The sequence below is a fragment of the Gopherus flavomarginatus genome, chromosome 2 (genome assembly GCF_025201925.1).
Source record: "Gopherus flavomarginatus isolate rGopFla2 chromosome 2, rGopFla2.mat.asm, whole genome shotgun sequence".
Classification (NCBI taxonomy): domain Eukaryota; kingdom Metazoa; phylum Chordata; order Testudines; family Testudinidae; genus Gopherus; species Gopherus flavomarginatus.
Window position 1 is genome coordinate 28,891,583 of NC_066618.1, and position 17,539 is coordinate 28,909,121.

The following is a 17,539-nucleotide window of genomic DNA, read 5'->3' on the forward strand; positions in this document are numbered from 1 at the left end:
GCGCCGATTGGTTACAAACGGGACTCAACGGCCGGCGCCGCACCAACCGCCGCCACGGGCTCACCAGCCTGTCACCTGATTGGTTGCGGGAGGGAGGCGTCTGTTCTCTCAGGTCCCCCCTCTCCCCGTTTGGGGAGTGTGTGTAGGGATCGCGCTGCGCTCTCCGTGGGGAGGTGCTGTGTGCTGGCTTGGGGCCTGACCTCGCACCCTCCTCAGAGGCACGGGTAACCTGTGGGGTGCGGGTTGCCCGCTCAGTCTTCATGGGCGTTGCGGGGGGAGGTGTTTTCCCCTGCTAGCCAGGCCGGGAAGGGTGTAACTCACACAACACAGAGGCATTGGGGAGGGTGTAACTGTGTCCCAGCCCCACACTCACCGCATGCCGTAGACCCCCGTGGGAAGGGCAGAGGGTTTAGAGTTGAGGCTGCTGGGTTTTATACCAAGCTCTACTGCTGGTTTAGGTAACTTTGGCTAATCACTTCTCTGCCACCGTTTACCTTTCTGTAAAATGGGTGTAAATTCTTACCTAAGGTGCCTGAGCACGTTAAAATACTCACGAGGGGGACACCTAGGGTAACCAGACAGCAAGTGTGAAAAATCAGGATGGGGGTGGGGGGTAATAGGAGTTTATATAAGAAAAAGACCCAAAAATCGGGACTGTCCCTATAAAATCGGGACATCTGGTCACCCTAGGGGCACCAGGAAGCCACTTCCTTTGTATAATATCACTGAACCTGCCTGTTGTATTAGGAAATATAATTGGCTGAGAACTTATATATTTTCTTTCATCTGAAAATATCAAAGTATTGAGAACAATACAGCAAGACGTTAAGTGACCTGCTCAAGGATACACTTGTGAAATATCTTTGTTTAACAAAAAAAAAAACCCTTTAATTCAGATTATATTACTAAGAAATGGTTTTCTTTAGGAGTCTAAATCACACATTGTATTTATTTTATATTTTTAAAAAATCCCAAAATCTTAGTATAGTATATCAGAAATTTGCCAATAGATAAACATAGCCACCAGTCTCGCTTTTATGTTCTCTCCCCCTATAACCAAAGGGATATATTTAATGACTATAAATAATGTTTGATACTTACCATGCATTTGACATATTTGCTGTCTTCTGGAAGGTATAATATTGGTAGCCTTAATTTTGATTATGCTGAAATTCTTTGTAAATATTTGGGCCATGGAAATTATTGCTACTGTTCTAGTATGTCTTCTCTTACAAATGGTTTATGTTTCACAATATGCAAAAAGAGAAGAAGGATGATCCTGTGTTAGGGCACTCACTTGGGGACTTGGAGAGCTGGAGTTGATTTACCTGCTTCATCACAACTTCTGTGTGACTTTGGACAAGTCACTTAAGCCCAGATCCTCAAAGGTATTTAGGCACATAACTCTTACTGAAATCAATGGGAGTTAGTCCCCCAAATACTTCTAAGGTTCTGTGCCTCTGTAAAATGGGATAATACTTCCCTACTTCACAGTGGCATTGAGAGGATAAACACAATACAGATTTTGAAGCTCTCAGATAGTACACTAATGAGGGCGAATAAGTAGAAATATCCCTATGTACAAAATTTTAAGAGTATAAATGAAAGGAAGGAAGAAATTCTCAGTGTTTGCTGTATAAACTCTGCAAGTAGAATGCCAAGTGTTATATTTGAGACTCAAGTGTTTATACCATGTGTTTTACATAGCATGTTTATACAGCACACAACTTTTATTCTGAAGTCACCTCTTAATGCACTGTCCCACCAATACTGTGTGTAATAATAATGCATTTCTTCTATGTGCTTGCTCAAGTATTTGAGAACCTATTCAGTAGTGGATTGTTTTTTTAAAAAAAGCAAAGATCTGAATGAATTTTCAGATAAATTACTATGATTAATGAGTTTAATGAGTTTAATGATTAATGATTAATGAGTGGTTATGTTTTGTCCACTCCCATCCTCCTAAGTAAATAGGTCAGGTTTTCAATCTCATTCACTGAGTGAGGGAGACAAAATCTGGGCATCTGTCCTGTTTACAAATCATGATTGGCTAGCTCCACCTCTGGTCCTACTGTTGAGGCACAAACAAAGTGACATTTATCAAACTTTCAGCTTTAGGTTTGTTAATTTTCCCTTGTTTAATCAGTTCCTAGTAGATGTTTCTCTATTAAAATGTTATTTAGCACAACTGGCAAAAATAAACATGATGCATATAAATTAATTGTAGTAACCTAAATATTATCACTTTTGAAATGTTTTTGTTCTGATCCTACATTTCCTTTGTTGAAATATTGAACAACATCCCCTTCCTGTTTTCAATTCTTTCCACCTTCTCTTATTCATTGTGACTTCCTGTGTGCTTCCCTTTTGAGGGTTTTGTGTTGGTGTTGCTCTTTCCTAGTTTTCTTACTCTAACCCTTTCCTGTTAGTATGGTAGTCAATTAACCCACTTGGCCAGGGGTGGGCAAACTCTTTGGCCCGAGAGCCACATCTGGGTTGGGAAATTGTATGCAGGGCCATGAATGTAGGGCTGGGGTTTGGGAGGGGTTGCAATGTCCTGGAATGGGTTCAGGGCAAGGAGTGCAGGAGGGGTATGGGGTGCATGAGGGGGCTCGGCAGGGGTTTGGGTGCAGGGTACGGCAGAGGCTCAGAGCAGGGAGTTGGGGTGCAGGAGGGGGTGTGGAGTGTGGGAGGGGGCTCAGGGCAGGGGTTTGGGGTGCAGGCTCTGTCCTGGCACCATTTACCTCGAGCAGCTCTGGGGTGGCAGCGCCGCACAGTGGGGCTAAGGCAGGCTTCCTGCCTGCCCTGGCCCTGCGCCGCTCCTGGAAATGGCCAGCATGTCTGGCAGTGGCTCCTGGGGATGCAGTGGGGCAGGTGGCTCCGCCATGCACTGCCTTCACTTGCAGGTACCACCCCCGAAGCTCCCATTGTCCACTATTCCCCGTTCCAGGTCAGTGGGAGCTGTGGGGAGCAGTGCCTGCAGGTGAGGGCAGCGCACGGAGTCCTCTGCCCCCCACCTTTCCCCAGTGACTGCAGGGACATGATGCCGGCCACTTCTGAGAGCGGTGCAGGGCTAGGGCAGGCAGGAAGCCTGCCTTAGCCTTGCTGTGCCACAGGGCTGGCAATCCCACAGACCAGATTGAAAGCTCTTGACGGGCCAGATCTGGCCTGCAGGCCATAGTTTGCCCTCCTCTGCACTAAACACTGTGGCAAGTAATTGGAAGCTTTTGATCAAATAATTTGACTTAAAATGTTATTTCAATTATAAAATATTTAACTGAATATGCAGATAAGACTCTAAGGAACTAGCAAGCCTGAAAATTTTGGAGACAGCTATTTAAATGGCATCATTAAAACAACATTAACCTTTAGACATAATTTATAAAGCTCAGAATCTTTAATGCGACATTCAGCTTGACCTAAAACTTTACATGGGTGTGACTGAGATGTCATCAAAAACTTTTTCTCGGAAATGTAGTTACAAATGGTGATGGTTAAGGATTTACGTGCCTATGTTAAATAAAAAAATTAGTTTGAGTGGGTTTCATGTTCATTTGAACCAGGTTTAGGTTTTCTGCCCTTCAGCATGAAGTTAAAAAAGAGAAAAACACTTATCTTCTGTAAAATATGCTAGGTAAATGATGGATATAAATCATCTCTCATCTTTCCAATGACTTGCTAGCACCTTGCAACTTTCAAAACCAGGTTTTAAAGGTTAATTTATTACAGCTTTCTTTATACCACTTTGTTTAGCATTCCAATATGATCTTGCCTCAAATGTTTTTAATTGCATGTACATTTTGAATGGTAACCTGGAAACTGAGACCCCAGCCTCTCAAACTCAAATGAAAGCCAAGAGGCAGGAAACCAAAGAGATTACATTCTAGAGCAGCAGAAAGGATGGACCAAATTCAGCTCTGGTATAAATGGGCATGACTCCATTGAAGCCAGTGGAGCTGTGCCCATCAAAGCCAGAGCCAAGTTTTGCTCAGAGGACCAATGCTATGAACGGGGAAAAGGTGGTGAGGAATAAAATTGTTGCATTCTTGCAGCAATAAGTTTGGGGCAGTATCTGTATTTACTTAGTTGAGACCCTGACCTTGCATGTACTAGAGCAGGGGTTCTCAACCTTTTTCTTTCTGAGGCCCCCCTCAGCATGCTATAAAAACTCCAGGGAACTCAGGGCTTCAGGCCAGGGGTGGGCCCTTGGGCATAGGCATAGGTTGACTTCTGTTTTGGGGAGAGCAGGGGCCAGTGGGGCTTGGGCCAGCTCCACACAGCAGGGTCCAGAAAGGCAGCGCCACCTCTACCCCCTGACTCACTTCAGCAGGTCACCCAGCCTGTCTCGATTGAGTGTGGTGACGGTTCAGCTCAATAAGTTTGAAAACGGCTCAGCATACAGGGAGGGAGTAGCTAGGGACTGTGTGCGGGCAGGGGGCTAGCTAGGGTCTTTGTGAGGGCAGGGGCGTAGCTTGGTGCAGGGAAGGGGATAGCTAGGGGCTGCATACTAGAAGGGTTCCCCTGTGGGCAGTACTCCCCAAGGGCTCTGCCAGCCACAGAGTGGGGTCCCCCTGCCTGGGCAGCTCTTACTGGCTGCATGAGCTGAGGAGCAGCCGCAACCCCAGGCACCAGCAGCAGATGACGGCGGAATGCCGTGGCTGCCTGCTCCATGACACCAGTCAGAATAGCAGCTGCCTGCACTGCCTGACTCTGGCTTCCCACCTCTGACCTGGCCAGGGGGTAGGGTCTCAGGTGTGGGGAGAAGAGGAAGCGGTGCGTGGAGCTGCCCCTGGAACTGCCCTACTCTGGCACCGCAGTGCGAGGTGGAGTGCCAGGGCTCAGGGTTTCAGCGCCTTGGCAGGGGGCACTGGGGCTCAGGCTCTGGGTTTCAGCTGCAAGGTCCTTCAGCTCCCATGAAAGGGCTTGTGGCCCCCCAGGAGGCCACGGACCCCCAAGTAGAGAACCACTGTACTAGAGAAGTGTACCAGTTTAACTAAAATCACTTTAAAAATTATTGTGATTACAAATTAGTGCAAATTCCTAATATAGCAGCACTCAAGCCAGTGTAACCATATGACCATGATTGAGGGAAACTCAGTGTCTTAGTACTACCACAGCACAGAGCCCCCTATGGTTCAGTCCTCAGTCACACGCCATGGGCCTGAATACAGCCTAGAGTAGCAAGGAGCCCTCCTTCTCCACCCGGGAGTGTCAAACAGGTCCTTTATTGTTCCCACAGCGAGACAAGGGGCTCTCAGTAATGAAAAGGGTTTGTCTACAGACTCAGGCAAGCATCAGTACTATGATAATACCCAGTCCATGTTGTCAAGCTTTTCTGAGCAATCATAAGGGTTAGCAACTTTTGTTTTTAAATAAAAGTTAAGCTTCCGATGTAATCTATAACTAGGTTGTACGGCCGTTAGCATGGCCTATAGTGTCTGTGCCTTCATGTGGCTCTGTATTGCTTTAGTGTTAATTGGTATTTTACCAATGAAAGCTAAATCAGTGTAAGCAGTGGGCTAAACTGGTTTAATTGTTTCTTCATTTTGGGTTTGTACCAGTATAACTATACATTTTACAATTACAGTTTAATAAAACCCATGTATATTTCAATTACACATAAGGGCCATATTGATTGTACTCTTGTGAAATGTACCTGTGAGTGCTGTAAAATATTCTAGAAAACTTGTAGTCTGTGGAGGGTTACATGAAGTTAGAAAAGGGGTTACATTGTATATAAAAACATTGTTTGTAGACTTTCTTATTAGGATTTAGGTAGTCAGTTCTTGGCCATTTGGAGATTATGCTTTATAATGCTTGACAGGAAAATAAAGATTTGATGCATATTGTTGCAACAGTACTGTGTTAAAGAATTTTGTTTTGTTAAGCATTGTTGTAATTGCTTCCTGGCTGCATGTTTCAATGACGCAATCCCTATTTAAGTATTATATACTTTTGTAAATTTATACTAGTTACATGTTTAACAGAATTGCTGTTCCAACCAGTTTCAGGTGTTGTACGCATTAAGACATTGTGAAATGTGCTTTTGCTAGGATAAAAAGAGCTGTAATTCAGATGTTGAAGTCTGATATATCATGCATCCTGAGTATCTTGTAATGTTTCATTTTTCTGTACTTTCTTCTATGTTGTTTATTATGCCAGAAAACTCTGTTATATTTTTCAGGGTAAGTGCTAGCCAAAAAATGCCCAGTATTTTATCTTCACTTAACTGTTTCTATTGAGCTCATTGTTTTGGATTTTTCTAGCAGGGCTTTTTATCCTGGGTTTGACTTACATAATTTGTTGTTCAATTCCAACATTTTCTCCCTTGAAAGATTGCATACCTGTAAATATTTCAGAAGATTAATAAAAATAAAAGGCAGGGGAGGGTGGGAGAGAGAGCTTTGAATTTTGTATTGTCATGCTCAACAGCTTATATGTAGATTGGTAGTGTTTACAGCAGACATACCATGCTTTTAAAGGAATCAGGATTTTGGGGGAAGTTTTCCAAAGTGTAACGGACTTCATGTAAATAAGTGTGAGAATTCTAAAAGAGAACATGAAACTAGAAGAGATTGTCTAGGTTATATATGTAACCAGGGCCATCCTTAGCCACAGGCAGAATAGGCAGTCGCCTAGGGCACCACTAGGTCTGGGGGCACTGCTCTGCTGAGAGCCGGGACAGACAGGAAGCAGTGGAGCATGTAAGAGCAGGGCTTCTGGGTCCTAGAGAGACTGAATGCAGCACAGTCTGAGGGAGGAGATTGGCTGCTGGGGTCTCTGGGAAGGGGTGGGGGAAGGAAACTTCCTGTAGGGTGGCCAGATGTCCCACTTTTATAGGGACAGTCTCAATTTTGGGGTCTTTTTCTTATATAGGCTCCTATTACCCCCTGCCCACCCCCTATCCTGATTTTTCACACTTGCTCTCTGGTCACCCTGGGGGGGTGGATAATTGGTACTTATATAAGACAAAGCCCCAAATATCAGAACTGGTCCTATAAAATCAGGACATCTGGATCTGGTCACCCTAGCTGGGTAGCATGTCTCTCCCCTGGGCTGGCAGTGATCCATCTCATCCAAGGGGAGCTGCACAGGGCATGATGAGCTGCTGTGGCTCCATGGGTGCCCCATCCTTGAGATCAGATGCTGTGCTAACTTCACTATGGTCTGTTGGGCTGGCGGTGGTACCCATTGGCGTGTGATCGAACCTGAGGATTTTCTGCTGCTGTTGCCACTCTGCACCCCAAGAGGTGGATTTTTGGGGTCCTGCAGTTTTCCATCTATCTCCTTCTCTACTGCAGCTGTTGGACCAGCAGGCTGGGGGGGGGGGGGGTGAGCCAAGCATGAAAACAGTACTGTGTTGCCATTTAGAATGCCCTGTTAGATTGTCATTTAACAAATTTGTTCACCAAAAATGCTTGCTAACAATCCTGAATTCAATTTCGATATTTTTTTTAAATCAATATCTTAGCCAAAAACAGAAAATTAAGTTGTTGACAATTATTTGTGATAAGTTTGGTATGGGGAAGGGAGTGGGCCATTTTCATCAGAGAAACAAAAAATGTTGACTGACTTTCCTATAGCCCTGTTACTGCTAAATAGAGCCCTCCAACAGCTGCTGCCTCATTGCCACCCGGGGTCCCGGCCGCCGGCCCCACTCAGCACCCACTGCTGGCGTCCCCAAGGAACCCCAGGTTGGCAGCGGGCTGAGCAGGCTGGCGGCTGATACCCCTGCTGAGCCACTCAACCCACTGTTTGCCTGGGGTTCCATTCACTCAGCTGGTAGGTGGGCTCAGTGGAACTAAATTCAGCAAAATAGGAAAACGAGCAACTAATGACAAAGTGCAAGAACCTAGCAGTGGTCCCCCACCTTTTTCATCTGATGGACGCCAGACGAAGGTCCGTGGCGGTGGACGAGCATCTGCCGAAATGCTGCTGAAATTCGGCAGCATTTCAGCGGTGACGCCTCTGGATGACATAGCTTGTTGGAGAGAGTCCATAGAAGAGCGACAAAAACGATGAGAGGTCTAGAAAACATGACCTATGAGGGCAGATTGAAAAAACTGGCTTTGCTTAGTCTGGAAAAGAGAAGACTGAGAGGGGATATGATAACAGTTTTCTAGTATGTAAAAGGTTGTTACAAGGAGGAAGAAAAATTGTTTTTCTTAACTGCTGAGGATAGGACAAGAAGCAATGGGCTTAAATTGCAGCAAGGGAGGTTTAGGTTGGACATTAGGAAAAACGTCCTGTCAGGGTGGTTAAGCACTGGAATAAATTGCCTAGGGAGGTTGTGGAGTCTCCATCATTGGAGATTTTTAAGAGCAGGTAAGACAAACAACTGTCAGGGATGGTCTAAGTAATACTTAGTCCTGCCATGAGTGCAGAGAACTTGACTCTTGAGGTTACTTCCAGTTCTATGATTCTACAATCAAAGAAAAGAGGCAAATTTAGCAGAATCAGCATCTTTTTAAATTCTCCATTTTTTAAGCCACTCTCATGCTTCTCTATGAGAGATTGGTTTAGCCCTTTCTATTCTCTTGCAGTATAAGAGTTGGCCTCTCGCTGTCCAGGATGATGGTCCACCTCAAGTCTCTGGTAGAAGTGGCAGTAACAGCAGCAATAGTGTGGTTTGGGTAGATACTAAATGTAAAACAAAAATTGGGTTAAATTTCTCACTTTTACAGTCGATTTAAAAAGACTCAAAAAGATGTTTTCATCTTAGTTGTAATCTCTGTTTAAATAGGGAATAGCTCAGTGGTTTAAGAATTGGTTTGTTAAACTTAGGGCTGTGAGTTCAATCCTTGAATAGGCTGTTTAGGGATTTAGGGTGAAAATCTATCTGAGGATTAGCCCTGCTTTGAGCAGGGGGTGGACTAGATGACCTCCTAAGGTCCCTTCTAACCCAATTCTACGTATTGCATATCATTTAACAATAAACCATTTAGACTGGCTTTTGCATTCATACTTGTAGGACTTTTTTGTAGCATTCAAAGAAATGTGGCCACTAAATGTAAAAATCTCAAAGTCATTTGTGACACCACTATTTGGTAACATAAGCCATTTTTCACAGCCTCGGGTGTATAAGGTTAGAGCTGGTTTAACAACCTCTTGGAACAATCTTGTCTCCAAGCTGTACACCAGGCAGGGAAGGAGAAAAGAAAACACACCCACAGAGTCAGTTCTTTCTAACTTTCCCCAGGCAGCACTATTCCCCTTATCAAACATCTCTCCAAAATACTTTAGCACCAGCCTCCCCTGCTCCCCAAATCCTCTTTTGATTCTTCCTGTGACGCAAATCCTTCAACCACAATCTTTTGAGCCTTTCATGGATAGTAGGACCAGGTTGGCAGCAGGGGTCATGGCTCAACAAAGGTAAAAACTGGTATAGACAGAAGGGAGCTTTGTGAACAAGGTTTTAAAAATCTTTCAATCTTTGAAGACACTTTCAAGTTGGTGAGTGGGGACTTTAGTGTCTGTGTATAGGAACTTGTTAATGACGAGCAATTTTACAAGTTTGTGGAATCTCTCTCTTGAAAGATGTACTATGGAAAAAGCGTTTCTCGGGATCAAGAATTTGTGAATTGTTGTCCTTGTTGAATACCTGGATTCATGGGGACATTCTTGCTCTTGGGGTTTTGTTATATTGGAGGTAAAGGACCCACACTTATTGAAGATAAGAAAAAGATACTACATCTAACTTGTAAGAATAGAGGCTCATTTCTCTTCCGTCCAAAAAGCAATAGCTTTGGCTTCTTTTCTCTTTGCAAGCATATCTGCTGAGATTCCTCATATGGCCAAGATGACCTAAACTCTGCTACAGAAACAAAATCTATATTCTCTGTCTTTCTCTATCTTCAGTTGCCAAAGCTTTCCTCAGATGGGGATACTCTTGCAAAATAAATGAAAATACAGAAAATCTTTAACAGTGTATTTTGTTTAAAACATCAGTGCACTAAAGAAAGAGAGTCAGATGTCATGTTCTTGCCACCAAACTAAGGTCTAGTAGGCTGAAGGATCAGAGCACCATATTTCTGCATACAGCTTTGTAAATTGATCAGGGACTAAAAAAAATCAGTGGCAAGTAAGACATTTTCACAGGCTGGAAGGAGGCCCTAAGCCTGGTATTTCATGGAGTTATAAAGATAAGCTTCAAACTGAACTGCTGCACTTTGGTTTTCTGCACATAGCACGAGTGAAATCAACAACACAGAGTTTTCACTCCTAATATTCAGAATCCTGTGAGCAGCAACAATAGTACTAACAAGAATCAAGTCAGTTTAATTCTACCGCTAATTGGGAGTGCCAGGAGAAGTAATGCAGATAATTATAAGGGAGGAGCTTAAAAATAAAGTAGGGGAGGGTTGCTGTAGATTAGTCCGCCTGCAGCTATGAGCTAGTGAAAGGACAGTAGTGCATGCATATACAGGCAGGATTTTTCTCTAAATGAAGAAAGCAGTTATGTAAAACATGCAGTTACCAGAGGCTGAAGTTGCAATGGACATGGAAACAAATACAAACTTTATTACTCAGCAGGCAGAAAAAATGAACTTCAAAGCTTCACACACTTGATTTGAACTGATGTTTCTATGGCCATTTAAACCCAATTAACAGATCATGTGTTGTAAGTATGGGTCAGCAGCAGAAGTGTTATAGCTAAAATACAGTATCTACATTCTATCAAGCTCTCCAGCAGTCATTTGATTGTCTGTACCACCTTGTACTGATACTGTGACAGCATTTGCTATCCCTAGTGCTTTTCCATTATAGTATAGCCTCTCAACGGCACCCAGGGTTGGTGTGTAAATTTCCCACATTACAGGGTGGGGGCTTGAGCCAATTCTGTGTTGTATCAATGGAAAGGAACCCCTAGATATTGAACCTAGCCTTGGTTTCTGCTAGCTCTACCCGGCAGAAGGGTTACATACAGGACCGTCCTTAGGATTTATGGTGCCCTAGGCGGGATTATTAAACTGGTGCCCCTGTGCCTGTCTTGCTCTTAGCAACACAAACCTAAGCTTACATTACTGGAAAATTGCCACATGCATGTTATTAAAACCAGTTTAACTTAATTAAGCACACTGTAATGCCGATGGACTAGCACTAAAGAAGTAGCACTATAGAAAAAATTCTGATTTGACAGAATGATGCAAATAATATAATTTTTTTTAATTTGTCAACATTTTATTGGAAATTTATATGAAGAGGTATCGAAACAAGGATTTGTTTTTATTTAAAAGCAATCTTTCTGGCGTTTTTTGGCTGCAAAATCAGTAATAATGTCATCGTATGACAAAGACAAAGTGATGTCTTGTTTGATTTCAAGACTAGCAAGACCAGTCAAGTGTTCCTGACTTCTTGTAGAGCGGAGATAGTTTTTAATGAGCTTTAGTTTTGAGAAACTCCATTCTCTGATGCTACTGTTACAGGAATTGTCAGAATATGAGTGGCAATGTACACATTAGGATATATGTCAACAAGTTTGCTGGTATGAATAAACTGTACAATGTCCATCATCAATTTTGCATGTGGCAACATTAATGACAGTGTACTCAATTCTTCATACAGTTCAAGTCCATTTAAATCAAAATGATTGCCAGGCTTCAGGAGGCTCTCTAGGTCAGGGGTCCCCAACATGGTGCCCGTGGGCGCCATGGCACCCGCAGGGGCCTCTCAGTGCACCTGTGTACGAGCATCCTCCGCAATGCCACCGAAATTCGGTGGCATTTTAGCAGCAACACCTCTGGATGACGCCGCTTGCCACCAACAAGCTATGTCATCCAGAGGCGTCACTGCTGAAATGTCGCTGAATTTCAGCAGCATTTTGGCAGATGCCTGTCCATTGCCACGGACCTTCGTCTGGCGCCCATCAGATGAAAAAGGTGGGGGACCACTGCTAGGTTCTTGCACTTTGTCATTAGTTGCTCTTGTTTTCCTATTTTGTTCAATTTAGTTCCACTTAGCCCACCTACCAGCTGAGTGAATGGAACCCCAGGCAAACAGTGGGTTGAGTGGCTCAGCAGGGGTATCAGCCGCCGGCCTGCTCAGCCCGCTGCCAACCTGGGGTTCCTTGGGGACGCCAGCAGTGGGTGATGAGTGGGTCCGGCGGCCGGGACCCCAAGTGGCAATGAGGCAGCAGCTGTTGGAGGGCTCTATTTAGCAGTAACAGGGCTATAGGAAAGTCAGTCAACATTTTTTGTTTCTCTGATGAAAATGGCCCACTCCCTTCCCCATACCAAACTTGTCACAAATAATTGTCAACAACTTAATTTCTGTTTTTGGCTAAGATATTGATTTAAAAAAAAATATCGAAATTGAATTCAGGATTGTTAGCAAGCATTTTTGGTGAACAAATTTGTTAAATGACAATCTAACAGGGCATTTCTCCCTCGCGTTGCTCCATACAGGCTATCTTGGACTACCTGGTTCGTTTGAGGAACAAGGGCCTGGCACACTCTTCCATTAGAGTTCAACTCACAGCCATCTCTGCTTTTCACCTACCAGTCCAAGGACAAATGGTGTTCTCCCATGACATGATGGTCAGATTCCTGAGAGGGCTGGAGAGACTCTTCCCGCAGGTACGGGCTCCTGTCCCGCAGTGGGATCTTAACTTGGTCCTCTCTAGGCCTATTGGCCCTCCCTTTGAGCCACTGGGTTCCTGCTTCTTTTCCCACCTGTCATGGAAGGTCGCGTTCCTGGTGGCAGTGACATCAGCAAGATGGGTCTCTGAGATTAAAGCCTTGACCTCAGAACCTCTGTACATGGTCTTCTACAAAGATAAGGTTCAGTTGCGGCCCCACCCAGCCTTCCTGCTGAAGGTGGTTTCTACCTTCCATATGAACCAGGACATCTTCCTCCAGGTGTTCTGTCCCAAACTGCACAAGGCCAGTGAAGAAAGGCGTCTTCACTCCCTGGATGTCCGGAGGGCCTTGGCTTTTTACTTAGAGCGTACCAAACCTTTCTATAAATCGATTCAACTCTTCACTGCTACAGCGGATAAGATGAAGGGTCACCCGGTGTCCTCGCAGAGGATTTCCAATTGGATTACCTCATGGATAAGGACCCCATGCAACACATCTCGAAGAACACCGGTTACGGAAAAGGTAACTGTCTTTGTCTGGTTTGTGCATCTTCAGTAATAAAGATTCTGCAAGCCATATTTTGCCCTCAAACGTGTGTAGCTTCATTTTCAGTAAACAGTTATATACGAGGTGCTAATCTGTCAGTAAACAGAGAGAAACAGATGGATTCCTCTCATAAAACTGGTTGAACAGTCTTTTTCCACTCATGATTGTGTCCTAGTATAGCATGCCCTTGTCAGGATGATTTTGGGATGATTTATAATAAATCATGTATGGAAAGCATAATACATATATTTAAATGAGACATGTGAAGTTATGCCCAGGAGATAGCATGAAATGTCACTTACAGTTAGAACCAGGTTGGTAATGATGATAAGTTACATCTGATGGCTGTTGAGCAGTGTTTGTGAAACACATGGATTACCAGAGACAATATGTCACTGCAGAGAGCAAAAGGAAGCAGTATTGTTTGTAATGCTGTTTATCAGCTTCACTACTGCTACTGAAAAGAAATATAGCTTTTATTATATATGGATAGAAATGAAAATTTTTAAAGTGTATACATTTTCAGCCCTTGAAGCCACAGGGTATGGTGCCCTCATGTGGCTGTTTCATTTTCCTAGCACAGCTGTACAGTTTTTAATGAATGTTTTAGCTGTTCTGTTTACTAAAGAGCTTAACTAAATTCTGTCATTCATGGGTTTTATAAAACATACATGATACATTGTGTGTGTGTCTGTGTGTGTGTAATATAAATATTTACATCGAAAAAATCACAGCAACCAGCAGAAAACGATGCAACCCTCATTGTTCTTTTGAGAAACTTCACTTCATGAACACACGTTGCTAACACATACTTATGGATATACCCCTTAAGCATTTCAAGGGTAGAATTATCCTTCAGCCTTGTATTTCATGAATCATGCCCAGTATGAGATCAAAGTGCAAAAGCAATTCTGGCATGTGTTAGCAAGATGTGTTCACTAAGTGAAGTTTCTCAGAAGAACAGTGAGGGTTGCATCATTTTCTGCTGGTTCCTGTGATATTTCGATGTAAATATTTATACCATTCCGAGACTTATAAAGGCAATCCTTGTCCAGGAATTTGAATGAACTAGGCAAGCAACTAATTGTAATAAACCTAAATTAAAATGGCTTCAACAGAGCAGAATGTACCTTGTTCAGCAATTGAGCATTCATGCTGAGGCAGTTGTATACATATCTGATATATAAAGAGAGCAACAAAGATCTAAATATTTGCAATAGGAAAATTGAAGGTTCTAAAATCATTTACAGTTCTGATAAAACTTGGCACAAATAGCATTTTATGTATTCAGTGTCCTCTAAAAACTGCTTTTTGCTAACTTAAATTCAATACTGCATTTCATTATAAAATTTTATCATTTTAAAAGTACACAGTTTAGATACACAAAGGTACTAAAGGATTCTAATTTACTCATTAATAGAAAATATTCCAGATCTGTGTTCACTGCCAATATAAAAAATAAGGGGAAACTACAAGGAGAGACTAGTTCAGGGGGTTGCTAAAGAGGTATGGAGCCTTTAGCTGACTACATGGCCCATGTAAAATAAGTTGTGGTCTTAGATTCAACAAGGAAAGATGTTTGTTTACATCATAAATGATATTTGTTGGAACCCTAATTGCCAGTCTCAGCAGAGAGACCAAGGAAGCCATGGAAAGTGAACTAACACTCTCACCATTAAAGGTGATGAGAGTGACTAATTCACATCAGTTGAGAAACTTGGACTCCTGCTTTTCCTGTTTTGTGGCTAAATAGATTGAGATTTCAGTATTGTTAATCAGACCTCTTTCATGAACAGTAAATATCCTGTTTAATATCTATTTATTGAATTCCAAATAAACTACTTAGTATTGCCATCTTGTGGACATAACTGGATTGCTATTTACCATTTCTTGGAAAAGTAAAAAGAAACTTGCATGAAAAGGCAGACTGAAATTATCATATTATTTAACTTCTTAATTGACTTCCCATGGCAGAAGCTACAAGAACAACACATTTCTTCCTAAGGATCTTGGATAGCCACAAAATCGGTCCTATACTTATACTCTAATTCTATGAATGCTATCTTATGGACAAAAGAGGCTGAGAAAAACAAGATTTTAAAAGGAACCCGTGTTTTCTTTGTGATGCTTTGAAAGTTCGGTGCTGCTGATTTCATGTGTCTTCCACGGTCACTTATGGTAGCATTTCCCAGCATCTGAGGCATAGCCTCCCAAAGGCCTCATGGTGGGCGGTGACGGTGATCATGGTGAGTAAGAGGAACATACACAGACCTCTTGATTATTTTCGAGAGTCTCAGCTTCTTTTTTAAAATTAGTTTCTGACTGTTATGGTTGTTAAGACAACTTTCAAAATGTGTGACCCCAAGTGTAACCAAGGCAGCAGTGTCTGCCTGAGTTTGCAGAAAGCCTGAAGCAAGAGCTCCAAGGTGTGATCTGCCCCATTTAGTTTAATAGGTGCTAATTCAAATGCCAATGATCACACTTTAACTACGTCACATTACATTACACCATGTTATGAAGTGCTACACAAGCATTTCTTGAAGTCAGGGGGAAGTAAGAGGCTTGAAGGATTAGCTTGGGTGTGTGGAAGACATATAAATTAAAATGAGCAATCCTTTACCCACACATAGTGGGTCAAAGGGAGGCTTGATTGGTTTCATTTTTCTGAAAGGATACTCATATCTGAAGTTTGGGAAAGTTTCAAAAGTTTGGGAAACACTGGCTTGAGGGATTGAGGCTTAGGTGAATAATGGTTCAAATGAATCTAAAGTGTGTAGAAGTGAGGACAGAGTGGAAAAGTTAACAATCATTAGAGGACTAGCCTGTTCAGAAACTTGATTGGGCACATGTTGATTTCAGTATCACTTGTGAGGATATTATTATTACTATTTATTTATTATTTGGACTGGCTGAAGTGTTTGCATTTTCTAATAACTTCAGAATCATAAGCCACAAAAGCATTGCAAATCACTGAGGGGACTTGAAATTACAACCCAAGAAGAAATTTCTGAACTTATTCTCTTTGAACAGATGGAGAAAAATCTTGGCTTATTATTATTGTCTTATGTTACATTATGTCAGTGTTCTCTAAAAAGTGCTCTATGGATAAGTGGGTACTGGATTGTAAAAACTTTATTCTTGTTTCTTTTCTCAAACCTTGGCTCAACAGGTCCAAGAAATATCTACCAGACCCATGGATATGAAGTAAATATTGTACAGATCCTGGTAGGAAACAAATAGAAACTTGCTATGAGAAATGGACTGGCAACAGTCATAGGATATTTTACATTCTGAGTAACAAAGAAAAGTAATTTAGCTAAAAAAACAACGTATCTAGTGAGTGATGTAACTTACACAGTATTTTTTTCAGAAACCATGATCCATAAAATTCTTAAGAACCTGATTCATCCTCCTTCAGATATGATGTAAGCCTTTATACTCTGTAGCATGCTTTACTTGTGTTTTGTGGCAAGACCCATGATTTTTGGAGCTTATTTCTGCAGAAAATTGGAAATATTCTGGCACCACAAAATAGATAAATATTTAGAAAAATTAGGTTTCAACAGTATTGTCTATGTTGGTGATTTTAATATTTATTTTAATGAAAACTGAGTATATTTCAGAGTGCTGCCTAATTTCCAATTTTTGTCACAGTATCTAATACTGATGTCATGCAAACTGGGGAAGGTAGTGCGAAAGGAAGAAGAGAAGAGCGTAACATGCTGCAGAATCAAGTCAATATGTCATACTCCCTCCTTCAACCTGGAAGCAATATGGAAAGACAGAAACAAGTGGAGTGGGAGGGAAACAGCCCAGATAGAGAGGAGGAGATTTACAATAACAATGGATGACACATAGACAGCTCTTGGCATATTCAACACTGACCCAGTCTATTTATTAACTATTGTTTATTTAAAGTTAGTGAGATGCCTGCAGGTTCATGAGACACATAACTGACCTGTGGTACTCTGCTGTAATTATGAAAGGTGTAACACAGTAATGCTGATAAGAAATTGATCTCTATTTCCTGGGCCAGCTCACAAGCCTTGGGTCAGGGTCCAAAACACTATACCCAGCGCACATGATAAGGCTCAATATCCAATTACTCCATTAGCTACTGTTACCGCTTACACAAGATATCATTGGGTATATCTACACTGCAAAAAAACCTCACAGAACCAAATCTCAGAGCCCGGGTCAGTTGACATGAGCTCATGGGGCTTGGGCTGTTGAGCTAAAATTGCAGTGTAGATGTTTGTGTTTGGGCCGGAGTCTTGACTATGAGCCCCCCCGCAGGGTTTAAGAGCCCAGCCCCCACCTGAATGTCTACACTGCAATTTTTAGCCCCATAAGTCCAAGCACCGTGGGCCCGTGTCAGCTGACCCAGGTCAGCTGCAACTGTGCGACAGGTCTTT

General features: G+C 42.5%; 1 protein-coding gene across 2 annotated transcripts; it reads left to right on the forward strand.

The window, feature by feature from the left end:
* The first annotated feature begins 117 nt into the window (after positions 1-117).
* On the forward strand, positions 118-16,551 carry LOC127044378 (uncharacterized). Of its 2 annotated transcripts, none has more exons than XR_007772466.1 (3): positions 118-1,388; positions 12,405-13,100; positions 15,307-15,372. XR_007772466.1 is itself a non-coding variant. In XM_050939170.1 (3 exons), the coding sequence occupies exons 2-3, from the start codon at positions 12,513-12,515 to the stop codon at positions 16,330-16,332; spliced, it is 627 nt and encodes a 208-aa protein (XP_050795127.1). In that variant the 5' UTR covers positions 118-1,388; positions 12,405-12,512; the 3' UTR covers positions 16,333-16,551. The 2 variants fall into 2 exon arrangements, 1 of the variants encoding a protein (XP_050795127.1); XM_050939170.1 differs by lacking the exon at positions 15,307-15,372 and adding an exon at positions 16,294-16,551.
* The last annotated feature ends 988 nt before the right edge of the window (positions 16,552-17,539 follow it).

Coding starts and splice junctions, on each gene's coding strand:
- LOC127044378 (XM_050939170.1), top strand. CDS start 12,513: ATGGTGTTCTCCCATGACATGATGGTCAGATTCCTGAGAGGGCTGGAG. Junction 13,101..16,293: donor GAACACCGGTTACGGAAAAG/GTAACTGTCTTT, acceptor TTGGCTCAACAG/GTCCAAGAAATATCTACCAG.